The sequence below is a fragment of the Apis cerana genome, linkage group LG6 (assembly GCF_029169275.1).
Source record: "Apis cerana isolate GH-2021 linkage group LG6, AcerK_1.0, whole genome shotgun sequence".
NCBI classification, from domain to species: Eukaryota; Metazoa; Arthropoda; class Insecta; order Hymenoptera; family Apidae; genus Apis; species Apis cerana.
This window is the reverse complement of record NC_083857.1, coordinates 3,403,431-3,417,986: the sequence shown is the minus strand read 5'-3', so window position 1 is coordinate 3,417,986 and position 14,556 is coordinate 3,403,431. Positions and strand designations below refer to the sequence as shown.

Below are 14,556 nucleotides of genomic sequence, written 5' to 3'. Positions count from 1 at the left end.
TATATTCGATTCATCAATTTAACGCCTCGTCGAATATATCCAATTGCGAATAACGATCTCCAATAGATCAATTGTAACCATCTTACACAAATTTATCCTATATCCTTACATATAGCTATGTTCGTTTGTAATCCTGTTCGTTTTTTAATCCTGAAACTCGAGAAATTATTCTAATCATTTTCACGTGAAGAATCTTAACTTAACTTAACTTAAAGAGGATGTACTTTATTATACATGTGCAAGAAGATCCAAGAATATAGGGGAAATTGCTTTTGAATTATTCGAATCGCTATAAATATACTTAAAAATATCATGTCAAAATTGAATGATTTGGAAACTCACTTATAGGATTCTATTGCTACGAGTAATAATGGTCCTTTTTTATAATTCAAATTTTAAATCATTATTAATATATTGTTTTTCTAACAAGTGTGTGGAAGTAGTTTCCAAGGAAGAAGCAATATATATATTTTGGATAAAGAAATATTCGAGATGAAATATCAGTAACGTGATATCGTTGATGCAAGAAGATATATCGCGTGGAAAATTTGCGCGAAATTAATCGCTGGATACACGATACTACTCGGACACTCTTTTACGGCTTCGATCCAAGGGTTGCTCGACTTACAACTCCCTCTCCTTCGCCGTCTCCGATATCCTCGAGTTGGCGAATTTCAACTTTGTTGGAATAGTTGTCGGGACCTGTTATACGCACCGTGTATTCTCAAGTAGTGATTTGAAAATGTATGGCGGATGAAGGAAACGAATGGGGTGATAAAATTCTCTCGGATAATGGAATTTTTACGACTTTAATCGTAGTTTTTTTTTGAAGAAATTCGATTTGTAAAATTTCATTATTATTGTAGAATATTTCATACGAACACAGCTTTATAAAATTTTATTTATGTGACATTCACATCTTAAAAGAAAAAAAATCTTTTAGAAATTTTTCTTTCATTTTATCTTGCCATGATATTCTAATATGTTCGAATTAATTTTAAAGTCTTATTTTAAAGTCTTAATATTTATTTAATATTATTTTGATAGTTGTCAATCATGAAAATACATAATATATAATTGACATCGGATTGGATTACTGACAAGACATTTTGATTATAAAGGAAAGAAAATGGACAATGTTATTGAAAATTATATGCTGGATGTTAAAAGACTCGAAAGTGGAAGAATATTTTAATTCATATAAAATAGTATAAGTATCAATTGACATAATATTATTAATTACTCTTGGAAAAAGAACGTGGCTCAAAATATGGATACTTTGTAATAGTAAGAAGTTTAATATTAAGTGAAAGCTGCGCCCTCTCTTCGGAAGAATCATTATTGATCCCATCGGTCAAAACGAGTGAGAATATCGTGGAGCACTGTTGAACTTGCCCGATCTCAAATTGTAGTTTCGTGCATGCCACAATAAAGCCATAATTGCGGCATTTTGCGAAAATAAGCGGCGGTAACGAAATTCGCATTGCCTCAGCCATTTTGCCCAACACCTTCGCTCGGTCTTAAAGCATGCTCGTTCTCTAAAGGGGCGATACTTACGTTCTGTTTCTTGCCAATCTACTTCCATACATTTCAGTCATTTTCAGCGCGTAAGATAGTGACGGCGTGGAAACTTTTTTGATGCAAATTGTATAAGATCTAAAAGCGAAATATTAATCGGTGAAAATGTTTTTGGGGATAAAGTTATACTCTGGAGATGTTTCTTCTTTGACAAATAGATTTTTTAAAATTTAGATTGAAATATGACAAAGAGTGAGAGTAGCAAAAACGTAATGTAAGAGTCATCCCTGAAAATATATATATATCAAATTTTGATTTTTTTCTTTCTATTGAGTTTACTTATTTATCTACAAATTAATATTATACATTATTTTCAAGAAAGTATGAAGCAATTAAAATGTATATCATATATAAATATAACTAGCTTGATAGATTATAGCGTTCAGAATTGATGAAAATTGAATCAAACGAGGAAATTATTTTTACAAAAATTACAAAAGCTTTCAGACTATCATCTCTGCAATTCCGAAGAGATGATAAAACAATAAGATCTATTCAATTGAAATCTAAATAAAGAATTTCTATGAATGAAATACCATAAGGTTTAAAACGAACTTTGTGATTAAACAAATATATTTTCTTTTATAAAACCAAATTCCTAAAAAAGCATTATTATTATTATTATTATTATCACGACTTAATATAAGAATTCCAACGATTCGTTAAACAATGTACACAAAATCAAATGAAAGATAAGTGAAATAATATCCATATTTCGTCGATAACACTGTTGTCTCAAACGAAAAAAATAAAACAGAAATCGACCGTCACGCAGGGAAGAATCTTCTTCGTCCTGAAAAATGTCGCGACCGCTGTTCGACGTAATGCCATATCCCATCCATCCGTGGCACGGCTGAGAAGTAATTTCGCAAATCTTTCTAGGTCGCGCGATATTAACGGACGGTCGGGAAACGAAATATCACGCTTGAATTTCCACGACTTGCACCGTCATCCCCGAGACATGTGTCGGGTAGCGCGGTGCCGCGTGTGCCGCGTATATGAGCCAGCAAGTGGCGAGAATCCTCTCGCGAGATGAGGAGCGCGGAAAATCCGACATTGCGCGAAACGTGCAACGTATATATGTATAATAGATAACTCGATGGTGATGCATCATTTACGCCAAACACTTATCGATCATTTTTTACACAACACATCCTTGGAATCTTTGGATCGATCTCGATTAGATATAAGTGTGTGTAATGCACAATCTGAGAATATTTCAAGTTTTCATCTTACTTTTATTTGATTCGAAAAAGTATTGGAACCGCCTTTAAAACTTTTTTAAAATTCTCAATTCTTCCAAATCCAATTCTTCCAAAAGAAAGTTCTCGTTACAAAGATTGTTGATAATTCTTGGCTCCATTATATATATATATTCGGTCATTGTATGCACCATGGAATACCATAGAAATCTTAGAAACGCATTAATGCCTTTAAGAATAAAGTCTCGTTTCCTGGTAGGCTCGAATGATGGTAAATTTCGCGAAACGGCGGTACATCCGGCCAAATTATACATCTCATAAAATATTCCCGGCCGGTACCTCGAAGCAGAAAGTATTTCGCATAATATCTTCTGGAGCCATGCGGAAGGAGGAGGGCGGAAAGAGGGAGAGGTTGGCAATCCTGTCCTGGTTCGATCCGTTGCGACTGAGAAGGAAGGAGAAAGAAAGTGGAAGAAGAAGAAGAAGAAAAAGTCTGGGCACGATACCCAGTGAAAAAGAGAGAAAAGGAATAAATACAGGAGCAGAGTTCGAAGAAGAGAAAGAACCAGGATCGTCCCGATACGCTGATACGGCGGAACGAAAAGAACGGCACAATATTTCAATATGCTAAAATTATCGAACGTTTCCTCTCCCTATTTAATTTTGTTTAAACAAAAATTTCCAATTCTCTGCTTCTCGCAACGTTAGTTAAAAAATATATAGAGTTAAATATTAATTTTTAGCGAGCGTATAAGATATATATTGTGATCCGATCAACATTCTTTGAAAATGATTTACTTCAAGAATCTCTCTAATATTCAATCCTTCAAAATTAAATTAAATTTTTCTTTCTATAATATTAATTAATTCTAACAATTTCCAAAATAAATACCTTTAAACGACTTTAATTATTGCCATCGAATTTATCTCTTCATCAAAATAATTTTATCACAGATAAGTATAAACACTTAAACAACAATTATTATTAACACACGTAATAGATTTGCAACAAACATTATTCCACGATATTATTGTATATCTCGCTCATTCGGAGCAAGAAATATTCGTATAATAGCGTACATACTCGATTGAATATAAAAATGGGAGCACACGATTGAAAACGCAATATTCTATCTCACCCTTAATAATATAATTATTCTCCCGTGGACAGGAAGCAAGGACGAACTATTCCAGTAGAGCGGCGCGAAAGGAAATGCACAATGTAATATCGAGATATCGAAATGGAGCGTTACATCGAAACCCAGTTCTATTTTCCTCGGCCGCGTAAACCATCGCATATTCCTTTCTCGTGGCACGATAGCTACTCGGGTCCAGTCGATATCGTCAGTCTTCAGGGAGATGGTGGAATCGGATTCGTCGGACATGCCCGTCCAACCGTAAAATCGAGTCGTATATTTTGGTATTTTTTCGCGGGAGATTCGATATCGCGCGCTTTGAGTCCACCATTTTCTTTCTTCTTTCTTCGCGGCATACAGAGTGATTCATCAAATATTATGTAAACATGTATTATAAATTTACCATATGAAAGGAAAGAAGAACGTAAATAGCATAGTTTAGAGGGTTTCTAGTTTTTTATATAGCAAATTTTACAAACTTTAAATTGAATTAAAATATATCTCTTAAATTAATGAGTAGTTAATCACTTTTTCGTAGAATAAAAATTAAAGTATCAATTGTTTTGCATAAATAAAAAATATATGCTCTCGTTTCACTATAGGCTTTCTTGAAACTATTCAATTCTATTTGAAAAATTTTCTGCTATCAGAAAATAGTAACATCTAGTGAATTATTATTTCATAATCCATCTGGAGAATTGCAATTATGAAAACAAATGCTGTAATTTATTTAAGTGTAAGATAATCGTTCCAAAGAATTTTTAGATGTGTTTAATTGAATAAATTATGTGTCTGTATTGCATTAATCGAATGAAGCAGATTAGATGCAGATATCGACAATGTTAATTGCGATAATACCGCATATCTGATGCAAGGATTCCAATTCTGTCACCATTATTAAGAACACGGTACAATTTCCAATATAGAAATACCTATCATTCAAACGTTCTATCCAATAATCCAGAATTCATTTACATAAATAATGTACTTTCTTTACAGATATTACCCTTCTTAAATTATAACCAATTATAGTTATTATCAATTATGAATCTCACGTTGTCAATTTTCTTCATTAAGTACAATTTTCGATTATTCTAACTTAGTTCTATCAACTCCAATATTTTCATACAAATTCAATTTCCAGTTATGAAAGCCAGAATGTAACAAAAGAATTCTTCCATTCAATTTTCCCAATTTTCAAAATTCTTCATCATCCCTAAATAGGTCGACGAAGAAACATGCACATATATATATATATATATATATATATATTCACACGGTTGAAAACCGAGACACCTTACAAACGGGATATCCCAGAGGACAGTTCGGGCTAAGGTAAACGAGTTTCAAAGGATCGGGCAAGCAAACGATCGGAAATCGAAGGGACGAAGCTCTTTCAGCCTGCTGCGAACGCTCTCTGAAAGCTCTACTCGCCCTCTGTGACTCGAGTAAAGAAAAAAAATATTTTTTTTTGAAAGCTGCACCCAGCTCTTTGACAGTCTCGATACAGCCTTCGACTTGCCTTCGCTTTTCTATCCCTGCCCCGCTAGGCTAAAAAGGAGGTAAGCAACTGAAAAAGTTGAAGGTGAGTCCGTCAGTTTAACCGGAACAAGAAGTTTAGAGAGAGAGAGAGAGAGACTGTCCGTGAAGTGGTTGGTGAAGAATTTAAGAAGTTCGAGATATCGGTGAAAGCCTAAAGAGGAAAAAGTCGGACATTTTCTCAACTCAAGCACATAGATTCGAGTGAGAACTGAAAGCAACGACTGTAATAAACGATGGACTCTATCCGAGAAGCAGGAAACTGAGAGATATCTTTCGTGAACGAATGATATCCCACAGGAAACGAAACTTGACATGGTGTTCTGTTTGGTTAGCCGCGGGGTGTTTCATTGGTTCAGACATTGGGGAAATACTACACTTTGAATCGACTATATCGATAGAGGAAAAGGTAGATTCTCTTGGTAGAAGAGATACACAAAATGTCCCATTTTGACTCAGACGGAGAGATATCTTGGAAACTATACTTTACGAAAGAAATATTTGAAAGAAAAATTGCGAAGTGTGATAGATACGTTCAATGATGATCATTTTTTCTTGATATCGAGTCAAAGTCGTACAGTTTATTAATAAAATTAACTTTTTTTTTTATGGAAAATTTGAAATAGAAACAGAATAAAATTTCATTCTAGAAAATTCAGCAGCGCTATTGATATTAAATAAAATTATTAAAATTTTCAAACTATTAAATATAATATATGATGTATTACCATCTTTATTTTCATGAAATAATTTTCTATCTTCTCTTACAATTATAACTCGATTATGATATTCTTAACCATTAAATATTTCAAAGTTATAAAACGTAAGAGTTAAATTAATAAATTTCAAAATAAATTGTAATACGAATCTCGAAGAAAAGAGAATAAGAGAAGTTAACAACGATTAATTTAAACGTAAAAAAAAAAGAAAAAAAAGCAATTGACGGGAAAGGAATACAGCGTATATAAATAGAAATAGTTGTAAAGTCGTTTGTTCATTGTCGGTCATTTGCCATTTTGATTTTACACGATACCGCTTTCTACTTTTCTGAACTAGACGACAACCGTATACGGTTTCTGTATGTCCACAACCGCTATGAGTTTTGAAACATTGTAATAGGATTCCTCGTTACGACTCGTGTAACATAAAGGACTTACGCGAATACTCACCTGACGTGGAAACAGGGATGAAAAGCTGCCGGATTATCCTGCGGCGAGAACTTTGGTAGAGTGCCGTGAAGGAGGGCAAGACGTACCACCAACAATACACCAAACTGTAAATAAAAAAAAAGGATTCTTTTTAACTATCTCCCCGCTTATTTTGATTAATGCGCATTTGCTCCCCGATTTTTATATACAATTATGGCTCTCAAAAATTATGCATATATATATGCACGTTAATGACAAAAATATGCAAGTTAGAGTTTCGCGAATATCAAAATTGCGAATTTAGATGAAATTAATTCATGAAGCTTCAATTTCATTTTTTGTTTCGTTTTTTATATGATTTCATAATTAAATACGAGATAAAGTAAAATTTTAGACGTACGAAATATTTAAATTTTAATGTTTTGTCATGTTTTTGTAAAATGGTATTTTATATTATAAAATTTTTTTGTAAAAATATATTGGTAATGAAAATACATAGCTATGGAATAGTAAAATAGAAAAATTTATAATTCTAAACATATACAAAGTACAATCAATGTTCAAAACGATAACAAAATTTTAAAATAAATTTATAGAAATGGTAGAGAAGATATATGTTTAAAATGAAAAGATTATCATCAAGTGAAATACTTTTTTTAATTATTCGGTATTTTTGATCTACCAGGCTAGTCCCACACTAACCACAGTATTCCACAGATTGTTTCTCTAAGATCTGCCGAATTCTAAAACGCGAATTTTTTACCTGCCGTTTACACGGCTCGAAAGATGAATGAGAGTGAAACAAAAGAGAATCCAGATTGCGGAAGAGCCTCTTACTAGCCTTTTCTGGAGGAGGCTCTCGACTTGCGGCTCAATGACTCGCTACACTGCTAGAAGCATTGGGAGCTTTCATTAGCTGGCTTGGAAAACGGAAAACAAGAAAGTCCCGAGCTCAAAATCTCACGTGGATACACCTTATCCGAATTAATCGTATATCCCTTCGTTCCAAGAATAATGATGATTTCTTTATATTTTTACATCATAAATTATTTTAGAATATTTAGCATTGAAAATACAATATACCGAGTACTATCAGTATTTATTACAGAACCGGAATAATTTTACGTGAAGAGACAAAGTAAAATGCAAAGTTAAGGAAATGTAAACTTTTTCCATTTAAAGTTCCGTTTCCGATAATCAAGCTTGAAATCTTGTCAAGGTTTATACACTGGTTTGTCTCTGGTTTGAATCTGGAGATGCGATCCACCATCCACCAAATTATTCTTTACACTAAAAATTGTAGAACTTGCTTCGTCTCAAGGAGAAATGTAAGCTCAGCATCTACGAGGAGAGGAACAATTTGATTCAACTTTTATTTTTATTCATTTTTCAAAACTATAAGCTCGACCCATTCTCGTTCGTAACGTTTCACATGTGCCACCGATCTTCCGTTCTAACAATATCGTTAAACCGTAGAAGATAACATATGCGGTGTAAAACTAGAGTCATCGTCGTATAGGAGAGGGAGAACGTAGAGCTTGTTCGATGGCATTTCTGTCACGTCTGTGGTGCCAGTCCACCTGGTACCATCCTCCTCGAGAGTAGAAATCACTCTTTATACGCCTTACTCTCCAACTTGGAGCACGTAGACCGCCATCAACCCTTTCTCTTTCCGTCCTCACCATAAATTCCTCTGCGTTCTTCTTGGACAGATGGAAAAACGAGTGGATCCTAGGAGGGTTTTTCAACAAGCGTGGACAATGTCTGCCAATCCAAGGTATTCATATCCTTCTTCGATCGTCGTACATGTACATACGAGCACTCGAAACACGTTCCATCCCGATCGAACAACTCTTTTCCCTCGCTAGACACCGAGATCTTCTTTCCTCGACAGAGAGGGAAAAATCGTGTTACGTCGCTGACCCACGAGCAACAAGACAAAAATCCAATTTTGGTAAATATTCAAAGCACGAGAAATGTCATCGGTGGGGGAGGGGAGAGAGGATGGAATTCCCTTTTGTTAGTCTTTCGAGGAATACTTGGGATGGTATTATAATAGCGCCTTCTGCACACCCGAAAATATATTTCTCGAGGGATCATCCGACATTTTTATTCTAGGATTCGTGTTGTTTATGGATATTTTTTATTGTGGGATTAAAGAAATAAAACATTGGTGAAGAGAGGATAAAAAATTTGAGATGGGATAGTTGTTTTATTTATAATAATTTTGAACGATTCAATGGATTGCAATAAAACTACGTAATCTTATAATTACAAATTATAGTTACTTGTTTAATGTTATAAAAAGAAGTATCAAAAAGAAAAAAGGGAGATATGCATTACAAGTTTGAATTATGTTATTATTTGCGTGTACTTGAATGGATTATTATAATATTAAATATTTACGTTCATTCGCATGAAAATTAAATTAAATTAGATTGTGATTCATGAATATATAAGATTGATGAATTAATACAGAAACTAAGATAAAATTGATTTTTATTTTATGAAATAGCATAAACCATTATTCATCACGAGATTCCAAGGAATCGTAGAAATACAGAATTCATTTAAAGAGAATCAATTAAAGAATCTAATTATTGTAATGTAAGAATTGCATAATTGCATTATTCTCAATTGTGCATATCAGGGATCTGTTAATCAAACATTTCACTTGTCAGCAAACGAAGACGGTTCCCGCATTGATTCAGTGAATGGAATTATAATTACAGCCTACGGATTCAAAGCAGAGAGTTAAGATTTAAGCGGTAAACCAATCGACTAATAATAGACGTAGTGATGTAGAACCAGTCAACAATCTGCGTATACCCAATCCATTCGCTTATCGATTACGATTGTTACTACTCCAGGGAATTGTGGTGTACAATCCATGGTAACCGGAAATAAACAGTGTTTCAACTTGCACATTCATCCATGCATCGATAATTACTGGAGAGATGAATTCGATGATGGCTGTCAAAGCAAGTTTTTTTCTTTTCAAAATAAATCATACGATATCTAATGATCTTAGAAATTAATTCGCGATAAAAATTTAAAGAACGAACGTTTCGTTAATTAAAATATTAAACTAAAGATCGATATTATTATTTTAAAATATTAATAACGTCATATATTTTCCTATTTTTCCATCAAAATCTATCATCTTTCGAGTGTTTTCTATCCATGAATTTTTTTTTTACCTCTCTTCAATGTACAGCTAAAACAATGTATTAAATTTTCCATACAAGGATTCAAGAACCCTAGAGAATTCCCACGAGAGTGGTTTTCCAGAATAATATATCGTTTCCGGAATCACCGTACAACACCATAACGCGAAATTCACCGAGGTCCACCGTTCAAGCCTCAACAAATTCAACGCTCTTGAAATTCAGTGATTCCATGAGAGGGGAAGAGAACTTCGATAATTTTATAGGGGAGAGCATGCCGTAGGTGGAACGAGAAGGATGGAAAATCGGTTAAGGATATACAGGAGGGCCAGCGTTTCCTCCACGTAAATTAGCATAACTCTGCTTCACGTTTGGCGGAAGTACATCCTTCGATTTCTCGCCCTCCAATATTTTATATTATTCTTGATAGGGAGAGGAGAGGAAAGAGAGAGAAAGAGACAGCGAGAGAGAGAAATGGGGGAAAAATACAAAAGCTGTGGTTAGATTAAAAAAGAGCTCTCGTTTGTTATTTATACAGTTAATAATAATTCAATATGGAAACATTAAATTAATTAAATCGGCAATTCGTTAATAAAGCTTACTTCCATTGATGAATCCAATGGATTCATTGCATTGGATATAAATGCGCAAAATTATTTCTTCGTTGGGAATTTCAATTCCCAAGTCTCCATCGACTCCAACTGGTGCATAGTTCTTTCGCGGCTGATTACTTCATCGTATTAATATCATATAATTCATTTTCAAACGAAGGTAAAATGAATTAATGTTCCCATAACGATGGGATACATTGGATCTACAATATCAAAGTTTCGTTCTTTTGTCCAAAGCCATATTGATTTTAAACACCGAAACACATATTGCAAAAATTGGTTTTTCAAATTATAAGTAATTTTAATTCGAAATAAAATAATTTGAACATGGAACACACGTTTTAAATACACAAAGTAAAAACAATTATTTCAATCGAGTCACATTTGTCCCGTTTATTTAAAATCTTAATATAGAATTTTATATATAGAATTTTATAATTTAATATAGAAATTTTTTTTTAAATTAAGCAGAACGGATACATCAGTTACTCCTCTCTATTTACTAATCGCTCGAGAAAATACATGGAATCGATTTTTCTTAGAAGCAATCCGGAACCCAGTATCGATAAATCGTATCTTCGCGTTCATAACCACCCTCTTTCCTACCATCTCGTATTTCATTTTAAATCCTTGTGAGCCACGATTGCTTTACATGGTTGCGGGTTAGCCTAAGCAGTTTCCGGAGGGTGGTCGGCCAACACGAGAATTCGAGGGAAGCGGAGTTTATCTTACGCGATCGTAAAAGTGAACTCTCGACGGCGGAAATGTATCTGCGTTAACGATCGTTAAACTTGCTTAAGCCACGAGAATCATCCTGGGAACATCGTCCGTTCGACGATAAAAAAAAAAAACTGGAGATTTCGGTCGTTGAGAATTAACAACGCGGATCCGAGGCCGTTCGCAAAGCACATCGAGACAGAGAAAATTTCGAGTCTCGTTCCCGGTCACGATCTCGTGTTTTTGCCATTAAATGAGGGGAAAAGGCGAGACGGCGGCTTCGCAATTTCACGACAATGATATTGCGTTTTGATCGGCTTTATATATTTCCAACAAGTTGAATGCGGATGCTTGTGTAAAAATTTGAATTGTACGCAGATCTATAGAAAAGAGTAAAAATAAAAAAAAATATATCCAAAATATAATAGGCATTGTGATATTTAAAGAATGGAATAGATCTCTATGCCCCATTTCTTCAATTCGGATTCATGAAAATTTGATTTCGCATAGAAAAGGTACGTACACTATTAACGAGGAATAATGTATCATATTTCTCATATCTTTTATGACGTGTATTTACACATTCTTGATAATGTAAATGAGAATTTGGTAATTTGATGTAGTGATAAATTAATAGATTGAAACTATATTTCACATCTCGATGATTACACTTTAACGTGACGTGTATCGTGATTTTTATTAATTAAAAATTAGCACAGAAATAACATATTATTAAAAATATAAAAATATACTAATAATAATATTATAAAAGTATTACTTAACGTTACATTATATAAAGAACAGCAATAATCAAATTCTTCGAATTTTTCAGAAAAGAACTTGAAAGAATAATTATACAAAGTTTCGCTAAAATCATCTCGTGCATCATTCAATCAATATTGCCTCGTCAATCCTCGCAGAATACATCCAACTAATTACCAAAAACAGAACTTGCGTCGATTTACCATCTAAAATCGACAGTACAGCCTCGAGGGCCGTTGCAAGCCGGAAACAAAGCGAGAAGCGCGAATGCTCGGAACAATAATCCATCGTTCCCGATCGAGACTAACGAAGGAACTTCCGTGAATTTTCCAACCATCCTCGCTCAAACAAAGCCGTATGCTCGCATTATATATCTTACGTTCTCGTGCGCACAATGAACGATCGTGTAAACGATCTTCGCGATCATTCCATCTCGAACAAATTCATCGGTAAATATTTTCATCCCCAATTCGAATCCTTTCGTTGAAAAGTGTGCGATTGCCAATCGTGATTGTATAAAAATCATTTTTACCATTATCTTCCAGTTACTTTTAATTTTTATTACAAATTGAAAGAAAATAAACTTAATAACGTATATTTAATCGGTAAATATTTTCATCCCCAATTCGAATCCTCTCGTTGAAAAGTGTGCGATTGCCAATCGTGATTGTATAAAAATAATTTGTATCATTATCTTTCAGTTAAATTTTCATTACAAATCGAAAGAAAAAAAGTAAATTTAATAATATGTATAAATTCATTTTACATGAGCGACTTATGCAATATAAAGTCAATTTCATTATCGACTGCCTGACACGGTCAAGAATTTTCTGTCCGACTCTGTGAGAATAAATGGACTTAGACTTTCCAAGTTACTTAGACTCTCCAAGATCTTTCTATTCGTTTTTCTATCCAAGACATCGAATGTGGACATTGTTGGTAATACGATAACGACGTATGCATCGGGTGAAACACATTTCTCTCTTTCTTCTCTCTCTAGAGAGAGCCGGAAGATCATGCGGGGCTTCCACGCACGAGTGACCGCGTGTGACACGTTAAGAGGATTCGATTTTGTTACTGTGGTATTTCTGCAACGAGGGACTCGTTCTCCTTTCCTTTCCTCTTATTGTCGTCAGACAGGCTAGTTGACTTGTTCGAACGATACTTATGAAATTTGATTTGTATAATTGAGTTAAGATAGATGAAAGTGACTATCAAGGATTATAGGCTTTCTGCCTGTGTTACGCCTTTGACAATTATTCGATTCGAATTTTTATTAACAACAAAGAGAAATATAAGAGAATTTTTCAAATTCTTCGAATTCAAATTATTTAATTTTGGTATGCCGTAGATTAAACTCACCGAAAAAAGTAGGGCGGCAGCCCGACGAGAAAAGTGTCTCGAGTCGTCGTTCCATCTTGCTTCGAAAATAGATCTGAAACACAAAGAAGTGAAACGTTTAATATCATTTTTATCATTCGTTCAAAAATTAAAACGATCAAAATATTCCTCCATGACGAATAGCCATTAAAAATCAAATGTTAATAATGAAACGATTCTCAAATAACCTTTTGATCCTCTCTCCACGAGTGGAATCAATCGTTTATCGAAAAGATTCGATTAGCTCGTGAATCGAAGCTAGCCGCGATTCGACGCTGCTCGCAGAGACGCAGTTATTCAAATATTTAAGCCGGCCCCGCGTAATCCAATGTAAACATTTAATCCGATTCCGGTGTTTTACGACAGAGCATCGTCTTTGTCCAGATAGCCAGATCTCCCCCTCCCATTAATGCAAATCTTCCGCGCGTAAATCCCTATTTTCCACGCGTATGCAAAGAAGGGTGGCGGCCACGTTCGTATTTCACGTTTCACGCTACATATGGCATCGCGTGATTTTATATTTCATTTTGAAACGCGATTTTATTCCGCGTGGCCGGAATTCCGGCGTTCCTCCAATTCCTCTCCCCGGTTTTAATAGTTTGGGCGGGCGTGGAGACGGTTTACGATCGTCGGCCGATCGCAAGCCGCGAAAATAATGACCCTGATTGTTTCAAATGCCCGAAAGAAATAATGGAGGTGCGCCCCGACGAATCGGATGTGAAAATTAATGCGAATGATAATGTTTATCGTTGCAACTGTGATTTTATTATCGTTCAAATCATTTGAAACAAGGGATAGTTGAAAAGATGACGAATTATTAAGATTATCAAGTGAAGAACAAAAAGTTTCTTTAAAATTGATTAATTTTTTATCTGTAATTATAACGAAAATTTAAAACTTTTGTATCTTTCATAGATCTAAGAAACATGAATTGTACATTAATTTTCTTAAGATTACAACGATATTCTAAAGTTTCAAGACACATATTATAATCAAACATTAATAATTATTACTTCATACAATAAAAAGAATAATAATTTTATTAAAAATACAATTAAAAATTCACGATTCGCACGAAAAACTCGAAATATTTATAAGCAATTTATTTATAAGCAAATAAATAAATGGAATAATCCATTTGCAACAAATTAGAAAATAAAGTTTATCACGATAATTTTTGTTGCAATATTAAATGCTATCATAGCTTTATTGCTATCGTGTAATTCACCCTTGTCGATTCGATGGTGTTAATAAAAATAAAAAAAAAAAAAAAAAGAAAGAAAGAAATTAAAAGGTAAGAGAGGAAAAGATCGCGT

The 14,556-nt window shown here is 34.0% G+C and overlaps 1 protein-coding gene across 1 annotated transcript in view; it reads right to left on the bottom strand.

The window, feature by feature from the left end:
* LOC107995255 (protein O-mannosyl-transferase TMTC1) overlaps window positions 1-14,556 on the bottom strand; it is a 282,680-nt gene that overhangs the window by 96,910 nt on the left and 171,214 nt on the right. The window contains exons 5-6 of the mRNA XM_062075856.1: window positions 13,223-13,295; window positions 6,625-6,728 (exon numbers count right to left, since the gene is read on the bottom strand). Coding sequence (XP_061931840.1) covers window positions 6,625-6,728; window positions 13,223-13,295 — 177 coding nt within the window. The remainder of the gene's footprint in view (window positions 1-6,624; window positions 6,729-13,222; window positions 13,296-14,556) is intronic.